The sequence below is a fragment of the Delphinapterus leucas genome, chromosome 9 (genome assembly GCF_059928025.1).
Source record: "Delphinapterus leucas isolate spDelLeu-1000000601 "Yukka" chromosome 9, BTC_Dleu_Yukka2, whole genome shotgun sequence".
Lineage (NCBI taxonomy): Eukaryota > Metazoa > Chordata > Mammalia > Artiodactyla > Monodontidae > Delphinapterus > Delphinapterus leucas.
The window spans coordinates 96,015,238-96,032,552 of NC_143137.1; the positions used below are offsets into that span (position 1 = coordinate 96,015,238).

Consider the following 17,315-nt stretch of genomic DNA (forward strand, 5'->3'; position numbering starts at 1 on the left):
AGAAGCCAGACCCCCCCCCCATAAGGCCACACAGCTAGTCTAGAGCCGGAGTTGGCTGCAGAGCCCACTGGACTATCGCTGTCAGCCGACCCCAGCCTCCTAAAGGGGAAGGGCTGCCAGGCCCGACCCGAAAGCGTACTCATTCCCCTCAGGTCCTGCCTCCGTCCCTCTGGCAGAGGGGAGGGGCTGCTGAGTTGTTCCGGTCTGAATTATCCCTGGGAATGCTCCTCTCCGGCCGCCACCAGACTCGCAGGCCTCTGGGCCCGCCCTGAAGGAAGGTGGGGAAGAGCGGGCGGAGGGGCCGGGGCCGCGGGTGACCCTCACATCCTGGCAGGAAGTAACGGGCTGCGGAGTCAGGGTGAGAAGCCAAGCTGGGCGGGCATAGAAGATCTTCAAAGAAAGTCAGTCTGGAGAAAACTACTGCTGCTGCTTCGCAACCAGTGGCGTGGAAATGCCCTTAAATGTCTCGGCTGCTCACAATAACCGCGGCCTGTCTTTACAAATTCAAATTTGGGTGCAGAGGGCTGGAAGCTGCATCTGCCAGGATTTTGCCAGCCTGGACACTGCTTTTATTTTCGGCTCTTGCCAGAGTCCGCTGTGCAAGGTCCCGTCCTCCAGTAAATCAACAGCAGAGAATGGCAAGGCAAGGCTTGAGAAAGAACCAGTTTTCCACACCTGTGAACCATCTGGTGTCCCCCTTCCCTCTGTTCTTTCTCTGATCTCAGAAATCTTGATGGATCTACTGCTTGTACACTGGAGTGAAAGCCCATCTTGCTTTTCTGAGGCTTCGTATGCAAGTGGGTCCTATTCCTTTGATTTGTTCTTGTGGCTCCTAGGAAAACTGGGATTACAGGATAAGAAGGAAGCTATAGCCAATGGAATGGCTTACTGGCTTCTAAAAATAGTCCTTTCCTTCTTTCTCTAACCTGCTGAAAGCATCTGAAGTATTTCCTTTGATGGAGGAACGGGGAGAGACAACTAGGAGGCGGCGCTGCCTCGGGCGCTTCATCGGATACTTACTCTGTATCAGGTAGTACAAAAGGGCGCAGCCCCCGCTAGCCGCCATGCCGGTAAAAAAGACCTGTTTCCCCAGAGGCACTGACATCCTGCTTCCTAGAGACTGAAAAACAAAAGATGTGAATTTATGGTTAGATTCAGGTTCATGCCAAGCGCCGCTGCCTGGATTGGACCCCACAGGGAAAGGAAAGCTAAGGAGGAAGCCAGCAAGGAGGCGAGGCCGCCTTCCCTTTCAGAACGCCAGGGCCGGTTCTGGAGCCCAAGCCAAAGTGCCCTCCCAAGGGTGGCCCGCATCCAGGACCCAGGCCATGGGGGCAAGGGCTGAGCACAGAGCCGGCATTCAGCCCTGCTGTCCTGAGGGACAGAACACAGCCTGTGTGCCAAGTCCCGCACAGCCAGGAAGTACAACCACTTTGTCTCACGCCGTCTGGTAAACAGGAAGCTTATCCTTTTGTTGCAATAGCTGGGCTTGTAAGCCTCCGAATGGGCCAGGGTGGTCTCTAGCTGCTTTCTTTCATGTTTTGAAAAACATCCCACCCCCTGGATGAGGACACGGTGGTCCTGACTTTCAGGCTTAATGAAGAGATGGACAGGAAGGAGACAGCTCAGCAAATTCAGGGCACCCAGCCCAGCCGGCCTGAACTCCCATCCCCTGAAGGCCAAGTGGGACTAGAAGCAGCACGTGGGTCTCGATGACACCAATTATTCTCCTTCCTGGTGGCCTTTTAACCACCGCTCACACCCAGGCCTTTCTGGAAAGTGTTTGCTACCTGGCCATAAAGCAGAGGAGGGCACCGGCTTAGATGAGTCACAGTTCAAAGGCGCGCACGGCCAAGACAAATCACATAAACGAGCAGCCCCTGAGGAGTGCCGACAGGCAGCTTCAACCCGGCTCCAGCTAACTTCACTACGCGGGCCAAGCCTGGAGGGATCTTCCGATTTTTCAAGAGGTCTTTTATGTAAAATTGCCTGAATTCTAAATGTTGACAGCCAATTAAAAAAAGAAAAGACCTAACAGAATACGCCTGTGAGTCAGGTTCTCTGTGGGCTTCCAGTTGGCTCTGACCACACAGGCTGCATGGGGCATCCTCGCCCTATAAGGTAATTCCTCTGCCCTCTGTGCTGACATTTCTCAAAAAAATAAAAAAAAAAGATTTGGGGCAGAGATGGAAACTCCAGGTTTACATAAAGGAAAAGATAAACCATAAGTATGTATGTCCCCGTTTGCATATTTAACCTTAGACTGTATGTGCTTCTTTAGAAAACAAAGCCTTTGATGTGACCTAAAGGGGTGCGCAGTGCAGAACTAGGGGTAATGCTAATGCCTCCACTGGCTGATCGGAGTCCAGGTAAACACATTCTCATTACCTGCTTCTCCACTTTCTAGAACACGAGAGTAAGAACAACTGCCTATCATTTCTGACACCTGAAGGTGAGTGAATCCTGAAGGGAAGAAGGCCTGTTGGAGAAAGTTCCTCATGTGGATACTCTTTCTGGGAACTGATCATTAAACACACCCTCTGACAGGGCTAAAGTTGACCAGTTCTACACAGAAATATCATCAAATCCAGAGTTTAGATAAATCGAATGAAAGAGGGTGAAGTTTCGGATCATCCCTGTATTATTTACTTATATACTGTTTTGTTCAACTAAGAAAAAGGTGCCGAACCCCCAAATCAATGTTCTCCAGCTGCTGTGGAAGTTTCGGCTGTGCTGCAGAGTAGGTAAGAGTATTTCTCAAAGTTGAGGGTCAAGTCAATTGCAGTGATGTGATCTGGGAAGAGCCATTCAGTCTCATAAGAAAAACGAGCAGAGCATCTCCAAAGAATGCATTAGTCAGATCTTGCTTAACCTGAAGGAGAGCTCAACAGGGTGGGGCAGCGAGCAGGAGTTCCGCACGGCTGCAGCTGCCAAAGCGAGCATGAGAGACGAGGGAAAAGTCATCCTACACAGTTCAGCGACGAGCCACCCCATCCCCTCACGTGGCCTTGCAGCCACAGGTCAGCACTGAAGACCAGGTGAACCCACAACTATCTGGGGAGCGACGTTCATCTACTGTCTAACCTGAGCACACCCCGGAGGCTTCCGATGGGGAACTTGGCCCCAGAACAGCCATTACCTTCTGCCACTTCGTAGCCCAGCTTCCTTGAAAATCATCAAAGTAAAGTTGCCCTGCAATCAGACAAAAACTTTACATTAAAATCACTTTTTCAGGGACTTGCCTGGCAGCCCAGTGGTTAGGACTCCGCGCTCTCACTGCTGAGGGGCCTGGGTTCAATCCCTGGTCGGGGAACTAAGATCCCACAAGCCGCGCAGTGCAGCCAAAAAATAAATAAAATCACTTTTTCAAACCCAATTCTTTCTGGTTTCTAGTTTTACACAGCCAAGATTTCTTACCGGTCTAAGCTTCAGAGCATGCAAGAAGTTACGCTGAAGTTCTGAAAGGAGCCTTATCTATACAGGGCCCTGGCTGTTCCCTCTGACTCCTCTGCCATATGAAGAAGAAAAAACAACGCCTGCTGGTTTCCTCTCCGTGTACCGTGCATGTTTTGGTGCAGCAACCAGAAAACTGGTGTGGGCGGGAGATGGTGTGGGACCGCAGCACATATAATGGGACCAGTCCACAGACACCGACACGAGATGCTATCCATGTAAGCTGTACTCCAGTGGACTAAAACAGCATCTCAGGGTTAAAAAGAAACAACAGTATATTAAGTGCATATGTAGCCATTTATGATACTGATAATAGCTAACACTCATATCTCTTGCTACTATGTGCCTGGTGGTATTCTAAGTGCTGCACATATAAGGGTTCACTGAATTCTCACAACAACCCCCATGAAGTACGAACTACTGTTATCATCCCCATTTTACAGACCAGTAAACTGAGACACAGAAAGGTTAAGTAACATACCCAGATTCACACAAATAAGTGTGTAAGTGGCAGACCTGGGATTCAGACCCAGGCAGTCCAGCTCCAGGGCTGTGCCCTCACCCACCATTACACACTGACTAAGATATCTGTGATTTCAGAGACACTGAGATGTGAAGAAAAAAAAAAAATGTCTTGGCATTACAATATATTTATAACGTTCAGTGCAAAAGGCGTTGTCAGGTGTGCCTTCCCTGCTATTTTTCCAGACAAAAGCGTGGCAGGTGTTCACACCTTTGCTCTTCCTTCCTTTGGCTTATCAGCAAATGGTTGTTGAGGACCTGCCCTGGGTCAGACAGATGGTGCTGGGGATACAGACAATTCACACAAATTTCAACACAGACGAGGCCACGGAGCACAACCGCACAGTCAGGCACACCCACCCCTACACACACACACACACACACACACACACACACACACACACACACACACACACACACACACACACACACACACACACACACCACCACTCACAGGGTAAACGGCCTAGACTCACACACTCATTAAGATGGGTTTCCAGCATTTGGAAGCTGTATAAAGTGCCTTGTTCTAATTTGCACAAAGGCGCCCACGGGCGAGCAGCCCAGTTACTGTGCCCCCATGTGTGCACCAAGAGAGGAAGCAGCACCCAGGAAGTGGTCGGCCCTGCCTGGAGGGGATCAGCAAAGGTTTCACAGAGGAAACCGACTCAGCAGAAGGAGGTGAAGGGGTAGGAAGAGGGCTTCAGATTTGCAGAAATGACGAGCAGAGGGAGAACAGAGGGGCAGAAACGAGAGCTGCAGAAGTACGGGGAGCAGAAGGGGAGCCACAGGAAATGGGTCTAGAAATAGAGGCGGTTACTGCTCAGAAAGGCCCTCTACCCTGCGCTTCTAGGTCTAGAAATAGAGGCAGTTACTGAAAGGCCCTCTACCCTGCGCTGCTGGGTCTGCTCTGCAGGTGAGGAGCTGCAAGTGGGAGGAGAGGGGTGCGGCGCGAGCAGCCAGGTGACTTCTGCGACAACTCAGACCAGCGCAGTAAGGCTGGATCAAGAGGGTGGTTTCTTAAAATATTTAGGACCGTTCTTATGTATTTGCTAATTTGTACACCAACTTCGTCCAAAAAGGATGATGGGGCTAACAAGGACATGCATATCAGAAGAGAAGTAAATAAATGGATGAGGAAATGAAGACAAATGGAAAATAATTTTAAGAAAAGAAACACAGCTGGGGTAAAGTTAGTGTCCCAAATTACACACTGTCATGCACTTAGACATTTCCTCAAGGTGGCCACGGATTTGACACTGAGCTTCCTATCTGCTCAGCAGAAAAGGCAGCCTCGGCATCTACAAGGTCCAGAGCATCCATGGAGGAGTACCACACCTGCTAATAACACACCAAGCCTGAGAAAGATCTCTCCCACACATGTTCAGAACGGGAATCTCTCAAGTGGCTGGTGTTACAAACAGCATCCCCAGATTTTTCTCTTTAAGTTCATAACTTTCAAATGACTATTTTTTATAACATTTCATAATGAAAACCACAATCACAGTCCACGAAGAAAACATAAACAGAATTTTACAAGTGTCCCAAGCAGTGAGGACTCAGTAGGAAGCTCTGCTGGGCTACCTTGACTCCGTGGAGAGGTAAGGCAGTCGTGATCGACCTGCTCTCCATTTGCCAAAGCGGGGTGAAGGGACTGGGGTGGGAGGCGAGAAAGGGGGCTCAGTCTCTACTCCTGTTTAACCAGCTTCAGTTTACCTGCTCCGTCAGCTAGCTTTTGAATAGAGTGTTCAGCAGGCCCTAATCTCACAGAAAAAATTCAAAAAGGTGCTGTAAAACTAGAGATAGACTTTAGGCTACCTCTAAGAATGTGACATTTTAAAACTAAGCTTTTGATAAGAATTGGAAATATTTAAACTTGATGTGAAAATCTGCTAGAAACTTAAATTCAATTAGTCTATTACACAGCCAATCAAGAAAAGAATTTTTTTGCTTTACCATTAACCAAGCGGAAAGGGTCGCGACCCATTTTGAAAATTAAGGGACTGGTTAGCCACAGGAAGACGGAACAAAGTACAGGCAAGGTCTCTCCAGAAAGCAGTCCTAAGTAGCTCTGCTCTGATATACGAAGGGTGACTTCAGCCTCCAAAGGCCAATGGTCTACAAACTTCTTTCAAAGTACTGAATCCCTTTCTAGAGCCAAAGGACAATCTGTTAGACAGCTGCGGGAGCTGGCACAGGGCAGGAGGGCCCTCCTGGCTGCCTCCCCTCGAGTCCCCGACCAGATGAAGGAGGTCTACAGAATATCGCTAGGGCGATGAACAGAAGCTCCCCTGAGGGTTCCAGCCACAGGCAGGATCTGACCTGGGAAGAGTAGAAGCAGTACCGTGGTGCAATCTCAACCTCTGTGCACATCAGAATCACCTGAGGAGCAGCTCAGGGTCACGAAGCTATTCCACACCAGAGCTGTGACATGCATCTGTCTTGACACCGGAGGCCCTGGTCTTTCCACTGAGTGACGAAACACACATTACAGACCACAGATTTCAGAACAACCAGCCTCTCATACAAGTGATACGCGCTGTCCAAAAGCCACTCCAAAAGTTCACAGGTGCCACTGTATCCCCAAGTCATAATTTCAGGGGTCAAGACAGAACAAAGAGACATAAAATCCACTCAGAAGGAGAAGGAGAGAGAGGTCTTCCCTATTTGTTGAATGACACTGCCCACAGCTACTGCCACTCTTAAGGACTACACATCCTTCCAGCCTTTATAAAATGAAACCATGACGGGGAGGGAGGGCAGAGGAGGGGAGAGAATCAGGCTTAAGAAAACAGACATGAAAAAATTAAGGCAGTAAGAATTAAAATTAGAGTGAAAGAATAAGGAAGGAATAAAGCCAAAAAGACCAATAGAGGAAAAAACAGAATTTAAGAAGTAGGAATAGCAAAAAAGAAATAAAACAGGCCTAAACTTTAAAAGAATGAAATTATATTTGAGATAAGGGAGACAAAAAAGGCTAATAACAAAACCCAAAAGTATAACAGCATGCAAGTAAATGTGATAAAAGATTTTTTTAAAAACTAAAAGAACATAAATGTTCTCACCAAAAATAAATAAATAAATGTTAAGGGATGGATTTGTTAACTAACTCATTAGAGGGAATGCTTTCACAGTGTTTACGTTATGTATATCAAATCACCACAGTTGTATACTTTAAATATCTTACAATTTTATTTGTCAATTATACCTCAGTAAAAATGAAAAAGAAAAAAAAAAAGTTGATGATGTTAAAATGAGGCCAGTAGGGTAGAGCTCTAATCCATTATGACTAGTGTCCTCATATGAAGAGGAAGAGACGCCAGGGATGCAGGTGCACAGAGAAAACCATGGGAAGAACAAGACCACCTGCAAGCCAAGGAGAGAGGCCTCAGAAGAAACCAACCTGCCAACACCCTGGTCTCCAACTCCCAGTCTCCAGAACTGTGAGAAAATAAATTTCTGTTGTTGAAGCCCCTTCCCCCAAATTAAAAGACTAAGAAGGTAAGCATTTAAAAACTTAAGCATAGAAACATTAGTGCCAGTTTACCAGTTTCGGCTCTGGAGTCTTAGAATAACCAAAGGCTTCTAGAGGAATAATCTCTATTCTGAATTCAGGATAATCCCAGGCAAGCACCCTGGCATGAGTCAGCTTTCCCCCTTGGTTAAGCTGAGTTAAAAATGTTGAGGGCAGGGGATGGTGGTGGGATGAATTGGGAGATTGGGATTGACATATATACACTAATATGTATAAAATAGATAACTAATAAGAACCTGCTGTATAAAAAATAAATAAAATTTAAAAAATATAGTTTAAATAAAGGCAGTTAATTGTAAAAAACAAACAAACAAAAAAAACACCTACAAAGACACACACAAGAAAAGACAGAAAGTAGAGCCTACTTTGAACAATAACAATTTACTCAAATCTGGGAGAAATTTCCACTAATTACAGTGTGAATGAAGACAGAGACACACACCAGTGGCCAACTGCAGCCCCGCCTCTGAAAGGTAAGAGTACAGTTGCCAGGAAGTGCATGGGAAGAGGGTGCAGCAGCCCTTCGCCTCTCTCCACCCCTAGCCCAAAGTTTCTGGGTTTGTAGCAATCAGGAAACAGGCAGCCAGCCCCAGAGTGGGTGAGTCCTGACAGCCACTCTCCCTACACCAACCGGAAGTTCTTTTTCTATATCCATTCCAAGACTACAATCCTTATCAGTACAACCCCACAGTAAGTAGACACAGGACTGGCAGTGGCAACAATTCACTCCAAGAAATAAAATAATACGGAAAAGAGCATTGATCTAGACACATAATTAGTTACTGAAAGACACTGCCTGTAAGAACCAAGTACAACAGGAATAAAGAGACATCATGCTAAGAAGGAAATGGGAAAAACTCAGATAAGGAGATTTCAAGGAAACCTGAAAATGCAACAGCAGACCTGCCATTAGCATTGGAGAAAAACAGCAGAATTAACATGGCAGAAAAGCTGAATTCATAATGAGGAAGTTACATCCAAGACGTTTTCCCATAATGTGGAATGAAAGAGCAAAAATAGAGAAAATGACAAATGCCAATTTTATAGAATTAAGATCTACCAAACCTGATCACTGTAATAGCTGTTAAATGGAAGAAGAGACAAAACAAAATTATACTAGAAGAAAACTTGACAGAGTTGAAAAAAGACAAAACTGCACACACACCGTGTTCCAGATCCATTTGCCATCCCTCACTGGCAAAAACTTTACATGAAAAAAAATTTAAAAAAAAAAGAAGAATCCAGTGCCCTAAAAAGGTATACCCATAAAGGACAATGAATTCCCAAAGACAATGGAATAATAACAATAAACTCCTGAGAAGCACAGAATGTGATCCAAAAACACTGTAACCGGGAATTCCCTGGCGGTCCAGTGGTTAGGAGTTGGTGCTTTCACTGCCGAGGACCAGGGTTCGATCCCTGGTCAGGGAACTAAGATCCCCAACCAGGGTTCGATCCCTGGTCGGGGAACTAAGATCCCTCAAGCCCCCTCCCCACCCCCCCAAAAAAAACCCAAAACAACTCTATAACCAATCAAACTGTGTGAAGACAGAGGAAGGCATTATAAATTTGGAAAGAACTCAGGTATTATAATCTACAGAGCCTTCCTGAAACATTAGTTAAGATATACTACATTTCATCAAAAGATAAATCCAGGGCTTCCCTGGTGGCGCAGTAGTTGAGAGTCCACCTGCCAATGCAGGGGACACGGGTTCGTGCCCCAGTCCGGGAAGATCCCACATGCCGCAGAGCGGCTAGGCCCGTGAGCCGTGGCCGCTGAGCCTGCGCTCCGCAACGGGAGAGGCCACAACAGTGAGAGGCCCGCGTACCGCAAAAAAAAAAAAAAAAAAAAAACTGAAGGATTTAAACTCTCATATTGTGGTAGGTAGGTTCCCAATTTGTCCCTCAGTGAACCACACCTCCTGGTGTTTACACCCTCTCACATGAACCTGGGCTGGCACTAGTACTCATTTCAGCCAACAGAATGAGGCCAAACTGATGCTGTGGCAGTTCCATGCCTCAGCTTGAAGGAGGCCTGGCCTTCCACTAGCACTCTTGGGAGTTCCAAGCTGTCATCTAAGAAGTGTGGTTACCCTGCCCTGCTATAGAGATCACATAAAAAGAGTAAGTGAAGAGGCCACTTGGTAAGGGAGAGGACTGAGACTAGATGATAGCATAGATAGTAGATAGACAGACACACATGCCCCACGGTTCCAAGATCCCAGTTGAGCCCAGCCATCCTTCATGGACATTCCAGTCTAAGTGAGCCACCACATGACTACAGTACCAGCAGAATAACCATGGAACAGAAGAGCCATCCAGCTGTTGCAACCATACATCATGAGACTTAACAAAATGGTTCTAAGTTTAAAGCCACTAAGTTTTGAGATGGTGTGTTATGCAGCAATAGAAAACCAAAACATCTTTTAAAAGCTTTTCTAGGGACTCACCTGGTGGCCCAGTGGTTAAGAATCCGCCTGCCAATGCAGGGAACAGGGGTTCAAGCCCTGGTCTAGGAAGACCCCACATGCTGCGGAGCAACTAAGCCCGTGTGCCACAACTACTGAGCCTGTGCTCTAAAGCCTGCACGCCACAACTACTGAAGCCCATGCACCTAGAGCCCGTGCTCCGCAACAAGAGAAGCCACTGCAACAAGAAGCCTGTGCACCACAACGAAGGGTAGCCCCCGCTCACTGAAACTAGAGATGGCCCGGTGTAGCAACAAATACCCAACGCAGCCAAAAAAAAATAAATGAAAAGCTTTTCTAAAAGGATTTTTTAAAAAAACAACTCCTTCAAATATATGTCACTTTTAAGAGCAAAAGTTTAAAAAGCAATGAAAGGCTTAAAAATGGAAGACTTGGCATATTCATACAAGAACAAAGCAGAGTGGAAACATTCAAAGAGTAGAATTCAAGGCAAAAAGCATTAACTGGGATAAAAATAGACAAAAATATAATAGTTATAAAAATTAATGGGCAAACAACATAACACTAAAAATATACAGCTAAAAACAACTAAAGAAAACATATAAAAAAAACTGGAAACAACCACAGTAGGAGATCAACATATCATTTTCCATCTTTTACAAATCCAGTCAACAAAAAGCAATGAACAACAGGGAATCTGCATAAATTTTTTTAACCTTGCAAGATTCAACGTGTGTGTGTGTATGCATGTATACATATTTGAACACAGTGAGATTTTCCAGTGTCTAACAGGCAGCATTCATCCCATAAGGCTTTGTAAGGCTTTGTTTCTCCTGTTCTCACCACCCAATCCTGTGACTACTTCCTGGAGAATAAATCTGTACAACTCATGAGAGGGTAAAGCAAGTGTAGATCAGTAATTATGTATCTTAAACCAATTAATCTGAACCACTGTGGAAATTCATCTCATACTACTACAAGTGGCTATTATCCTTAATTTTGAAGATTAAAATGGTAATTTTTTTTTTTTTTTTTTTTTTGCGGTACACGGGCCTCTCACTGTTGTGGCCTCTCCCGTTGCGGAGCACAGGCTCCGGATGCGCAGGCTCAGCGGCCATGGCTCACGGGCCCAGCCGCTCCGCGGCATGTGGGATCTTCCCGGACTGGTGCACGAACCCGTGTCCCCTGCATCGGCAGGCGGACTCTCAACCACTGCACCACCAGGGAAGCCCTAAAATGGTAACATTTTGACAGAGTTTTAAATAAGACGGGAGAACTTAAATCAGCTTAATGCCATTTTCAGTAAGACTAAAACAAACTAGAAACGTTAACAGTTGTTATCCATTCAGTCAACAAATATTTGTCAACTGCATCCAAAATACCAGGCACCATGTTGTGCACTGGAAATACAGAAGAGAACAAGACAGTTAGTTGTTCACGGATTTTACACTGTAGTGGGAGGAGACAAACAATAAGACTGTTTTAGTTAGTGATAAATACTTTGGAAAAAATAGAGTGTTCAGAGACTGAGAAGACAAGCCACAGACTAGGAGAAAATATTTGCAAAAGACGTATCTGATAAAGGACTTTTATCCAAAATATACAAAGAACTCATAAAGCTCAGTAAGAACACAATAAGAAAATGAATCACCTAATTAAAAATGGGCAAAAAATGTGAACAAACAGTTCAACAAGACATAAAGATGACATAAGCATATGACAAGATACTCAATGTCAAATGTTATTCGGAAACTACAAATTAAAACAACAATGAGATACCATTAGGCACCTATCAGAACTGCTAAAATCCAAAACACTGACAACACTAAATGCTGGATGTGGAGCAACCACTGCTGGTGGGAGTGTACATCCACTCTGGAGGACGATTTTGCAGTTGCTTACAAAACTAACCTAGTCACCTACTTACATACATACATACATACATGTGACATGCTAGAAAGTGAAAGGGGGAAAGAGCAGTTTTAGCTGTGGAGTGAGGGAAGGCCTCCCTGCCAAGATCTCAGTTGAGACTGAAGGAGTAATCTGAAAACCCAGGGAAGGGCAAGTAAACCAGGCTAAGGCCCTAAAGCAGCCACCGGCTTGGTCTGTGCAAGCAGCAGAAAGCAGGCTAGTGTGGTAAGTGAGGGCAGGCAGGGTCTTCACCACACGGATCTTTACAGGGTATGGTGCTGAGTTTGAATTTAAGTCCAGGTGTAATGAGAAACTGCTGAAGATTTCAATCAGGGGATGACACGCTCTGGCTTGGTTTTTTGTTTTTTTGGTTTCTCTAGAAAGGGCAAGAAGGAAGCAGGAAGTCCAGTTAAAAGTCTTCCGTGGTAGTCCACACCAAAGGTGATGGCAGCTGGACTAGCTGGTGGCAGTGGAGATGCAAAGAAGTGAACAGATGTCCGATATGAAGCACAATAACAAGGCTGAAGGACACAGCACGTAGCAGAGTGATTTCACAGAACTTATCATTATCCTTAAACCTCCTCACAAATATTTTGAGCATTCTAAACTACAATGCAGTTAGAATTCAGAAATGATACTAGAGTCTTGTAGAATAAGCTTTAAATAGTAAACTAGGATTTCTAAATCTCACGATGTCTCATCTGTTTGAACAAAATACGTTTCAAGGCCATTCTCTTAAAGATGTGAAAACACAGCAACAATATATTCAGTATGTTCTGGCATCCAAAACTTCATATAACAGACTCTGATTCGTAACTATTTTTCAAGTGAGTATGAGTAAGGCAAACCCTATTAAACATTTACTTCAGCATTTCTACTGAAAGTCTCCATTTTAGAAAAAGAATTTAGAAAAGTAAAACAATTCGGTATCAGTGACTAGATTTAGAATCTGGGAGGCTTGTGGTTGACTCTACCATCCCTGAAACCCTCCCCTTTATTTGACTCAACCCTCTACCTATTTTCCTTTTACTTCTCTGGCCAGTCCTCTTAAGTTCCTTACTGCAATCTGTAGTCCTCTACCTGTCCTATATTCTCCCTTATTCTATGTTACGGGCTGAACTGCCACCCCCTCCACTCACCACAAAATTCATATGTTGAAGCCCTAATACCCAGTATCTCAGAATGTAACTGTATTTGAAAATAAGGTCTTTAAAGAGGTAATTAAGTTACAGTGAGGTCTTTAGGGTAGGCCCTAATCCAATTATGACTGGTGTCCTTATAAGAGGAAATTTGCACAGAGACATGTGGGCAAACAGAGAAAGGACCACGTGAAGACAAAGGGAGAAGATGGCCATCTTCAAGCAAAGGAGAGAGGTTTCAGAAGAAACCAAAATTGATGACACCTCTAGAATTGTGAGGAAATAAATTTCTGTTATTTAAGCCACCCGGTCTGTTGTATTTTGTCGTGACAGCCATAGCAAACTAATACACATTATGTCCCCACTTCCACCCCCAACTTCCGTCCCCATCCCAATCTTCACCTAAGATCTTATTCAATGACTTGAATTTGGGTCTACTAAGATGATTCCCAAATCTCTGTATCTAGGCCAGGCATCCCTTCTGTGCTTAAACTAAACCTCTATTAAACACTTACACATATCCCCAAGTGAGCTTCTTCCCCTACCTTCCCCTCTGCCGTGCCAGCTCTCCCCTTCCTGCATTCCCTACTGCGGTGGATAGAACCAATCCAGGTGCCTAAGTAAGGTACCTGGGAGTCATCATCATAAAAACAAAAATAGCTACCACATAATTACTAAACATGTGAGAGCTTTACATGCATCTCCACAAAGAAACGAGAACTCTCATATACTGCTGCTGGAGTATAAGTTAGTAAAAGCACCATAAACTACTGTTTGACAATATCTATTAAAGTGTACACGTACATACCCAATAACCCAGAAATCCCACTCCAAGATATACAGAAAAACATACATACGTACATACAACAAAAAGCACACAGAAGATGTTCCTAGCCATGTTATTTATAATAGGCCCCAAATAAGAATATCCTCAATGACGGAATGGAGAACAAAACAACTGTTGTATGTTCACACAATGACACACAGTACATCAATGAAAATGAACAAGTGAAAATAAACCTTAGAAACACCATATTGGGCAAGAGAAGTCTGGATCCCAAATATTGCACACTGAATAATTCTTTATGCATAAAATATTTTTCCTCCCCAAAGGTGGGGGGCGGGCAGGTAAAAAACACACAACACAGGATGTCATCACCAATAAGGCAGAGTAAAGAGACCCCAGCCTCCATCTCCCAACAAATAACGATCAGACAGCTATCCGTGAATGAAAATCGCTCCTGGAGAGCTCAGGAATCCACTTAAGGAGCATCCGCAACACAGTGGGTGAAAAAGCCTGAAGATAACTGCACAAAAAAGGTAAGAAGAAAGTCTGACTTTGCCTTCACCAGCCCATCCCCCAGGCCAGCACTGCTCAGTGCCAAGAGGGAACTCCCCCATGCGAGACAGTTCTCCTTGCCAGGAAAAGGAAAGCAGGTGAGTGACTAGCTTCCCCAGCCTTTCGGGGCATGGCACACAGGACCTGCTGCAGTTTCACCCCACCAGAGACAAGCAAAGCTGACACGTATGGAGAGAGAGCTCGGAACAGGAAGGGGGGCCGGGGCTACCAATATCAGCCATGTGGCAGGAGTAACACAGTTCCCAGGGGCCTGCTCTGCAGAGGATCCCAGCAGCTTTCACCAGCAACAGGCCTGGTGGACACTGCAGAGCTGGCAGCCTTCATCACTGAGGACCTCACTGCACGCCCCAGCAGACTGCTCCACAGAGGACCCCAGTAGGTTTCACAGCTGAAGAAACCAGAAGGCAGCACTGCCTGCTGTAGACCCCCTGCAGATTTCACCTCTGAGATTTTCACCCACAGGTTTTCACTCTGACAACAGGGCTGGAGTCCCTCCCCATTCCTTCCCCACGACTTCCCACTTGAGCCCAGGATCCTCCCCTGCAGCCAACTCAGGCTGCTGCAGCTGCGTGCAAACGAGACACCAGCCTAGACCCCTGCAGCTGACCCCCACCGATGTGCCTGCCCCTATGGCCCTTGCAGCCACACATGTGCACACCAACAGCTAAGGCCCACATAAGACTCTGACTCTTGTCACTGGTCTGCACAGCTGCACATGCTGGCAGCCAGCCCCTGCAGGCCACTGGCGCCAACTCCCATCACCGGCCTCCAACGCCATGCACATGCCTGCAGCAAGCCCCTGAAGCCACACAAGTGTATGGTGACAGCCCAGGTCCCCAGAGCTGCTCAGGCACCCAGAGCAAGCCCCAACTCCTGTCACTGGCCTGCACCTCACATGTGCCCAAGACAGTCCCAGCAGCCACACCTCTATGCTCACCAGCCTTGATTCCAGATACCGGCTCCAAAGCCACGCATGCCCCATGGCTAGCTCCTACAGACTCACAAGTCAACTCTAACAGCCAGGTCTCCTAGAGTTGGCCCCTGACCCTGCTACTGAACCTCTGACCTTGCCACTGCGCATGTATCTGCAGCCAATCCTGCCCACACAGGCTGCAGCAGCCCTCGCAGCCAAGCACGTGGCACCAACTCTGGCCACCACCACTGCCTGTCCTGGTACATAGCCGCTGGACCTGCAGACACTGCTGAGGACCTCAAGAGCCCTTGCAGACACTATGGACCGCCTCTGGCTCTCACCAAGGATCACACAGTTGTCGGTGTAGTGGATTCCTGCTGCTTGAACTGACAAGATACCATGCACCCATGGGGCCTGTAGGCGCCACACACCCGTACACTCGGCACCCTGCACCACTAGACCCAGGTTTACAGCGCAGCCCAGTGGGCCGCCACCTGCAGGTGGAGGTCTTTCCTTAGTGAAGTCAGTCCATAAAGTCTAGAAGTGACTGCTTCCTCAAATACACAGATGCCTACAGCAACCAGAAAGAAACAAGGAAAACTGACACCACAAAAAAATCAGTAAATCTCCAGTAACTGACCTCCCTCCAAAACGGAGACAGGCGAACTGCCTGACAAAGAATTCAAAAAACTGTTATAAAGATGGTCAGAGAGCTACAAGAGAACACAGATAAACAATTTAATGAAATCAGGAAAACAATACAAGAACAAAATGAGAAGTATAACAAAAAGATAGAAAACATAAGAAAGTACCAAACAAATTTTGGAGCTGAAAAATACAGTCACTGAACTGAAGAATTCAATAGAGAGCTTCGACAGCAGACTAGATCAAACAGAAAAAACAATCAATGAACTCAAAGACAGGTCATTTGAAATTATCCAATCAGAGAAACAAAAAGAAAAAAGAATGAAAAGGAATGAAGAAAGCCTACAGAACTTATGGGACACCATTAGAAGAAATAAACAATGCATTATGGGAGTCCCAGAAGAAGAAACAGAGAAAGGGCAGAAAGCTTGTTTAAAGAAATAGTGGCGGAGAACTGCCCAAAATGGAGAGAGTTTGGACATCTAAGTTCTTGAAGCTCATAGATCTCTGAACAATTCAATCCAAAGATAACTTCCCCAGGATACATTATAACTTTCAAACTTAAGAGACAGAGAACCTCAAGAGCAGCAAGAGAAAGGAAGCTTGTCACTTACAAGGGAACCCTCCTCACACTATCAGTGGGCTTCTAGCAGAAACCTTACAGGCTGGGAGAGAGTACGATGATATATTCAAAGTGCTGAAAGAAAACAATGCCAACCAAGAATCCGTTATCTAGCAAAGTCATCCTTAAGAAATGAAGGAGAGAGAAAAAGGTTCCCAGACCAAAAAAAAAAAAAAAAAAAAAGGCTGAGGTACTTCATTATCACTAGACCTGCCTTACCAAAAATGTTAAAAGAAGATCTTCAGGGCTTCCCTGTTGGTGCAGGTTGAGAGTCCACCTGCCGATGCAGGGGACACGGGTTTGTGCCCCGGTCTGGGAGGATCCCACATGCCGCGGAGCAGCTGGGTCCATGAGCCATGGCTGCTGAGCCTGCGATTCCGGAGCCTGTGCTCCGCAACGGGAGAGGCCACAACGGTGAGAGGCCCGTGTACCACACAAAAAAAAAAAGTAAGTACACTAAATAGTAACATGAAAACATATGAAAATATGAAAGTTAAGTAGTCAAATTCAGAAAACTCCAACATAGTGGTATGTTAATCACTTAACTCTAGTAAAAAGGTTAAAGGGAAGAAGTACTATAGCTACAACAATTTGTTAATGGATATACAATATGATAAGATATAAATTGTGACCAAAAAAAACCCCATAAAATGTAGGGGGAGTAAAAGGGTAGTTTTTTGGTATGTGATTGAAATTAAATTACAGTTAACTTTAAAGTAGACTGTTATATCTATATGAAAGTCTTGTGGAAATCACAAAGCAAAAACCTACATACATACACAAAAGATT

The 17,315-nt window shown here is 45.5% G+C and overlaps 1 protein-coding gene across 16 annotated transcripts in view; it reads right to left on the reverse strand.

Moving 5' to 3' along the window:
* COA1 (cytochrome c oxidase assembly factor 1) overlaps positions 1 to 17,315 on the reverse strand; it is a 131,530-nt gene that overhangs the window by 16,340 nt on the left and 97,875 nt on the right. For 12 of the 16 annotated variants that reach the window (XR_016394399.1, XR_016394396.1, XR_016394398.1 and 9 more), the window contains 2 exons: positions 3,137 to 3,189; positions 1,021 to 1,120 (listed from right to left, as the gene is read on the reverse strand). Coding sequence is in view for 10 of the 16 variants with exons in the window: in XM_022593067.3 (XP_022448775.2) it covers positions 1,021 to 1,120; positions 3,137 to 3,189 (153 nt within the window). In the remaining 6 variants the exon portion in view is untranslated. Of the gene's footprint in view, positions 1 to 1,020; positions 3,190 to 17,315 lie in introns of all 16 variants that reach the window. The other 4 variants (XM_089917846.1, XM_030761479.2, XM_089917843.1 and 1 more) reach the window with 2 other exon arrangements.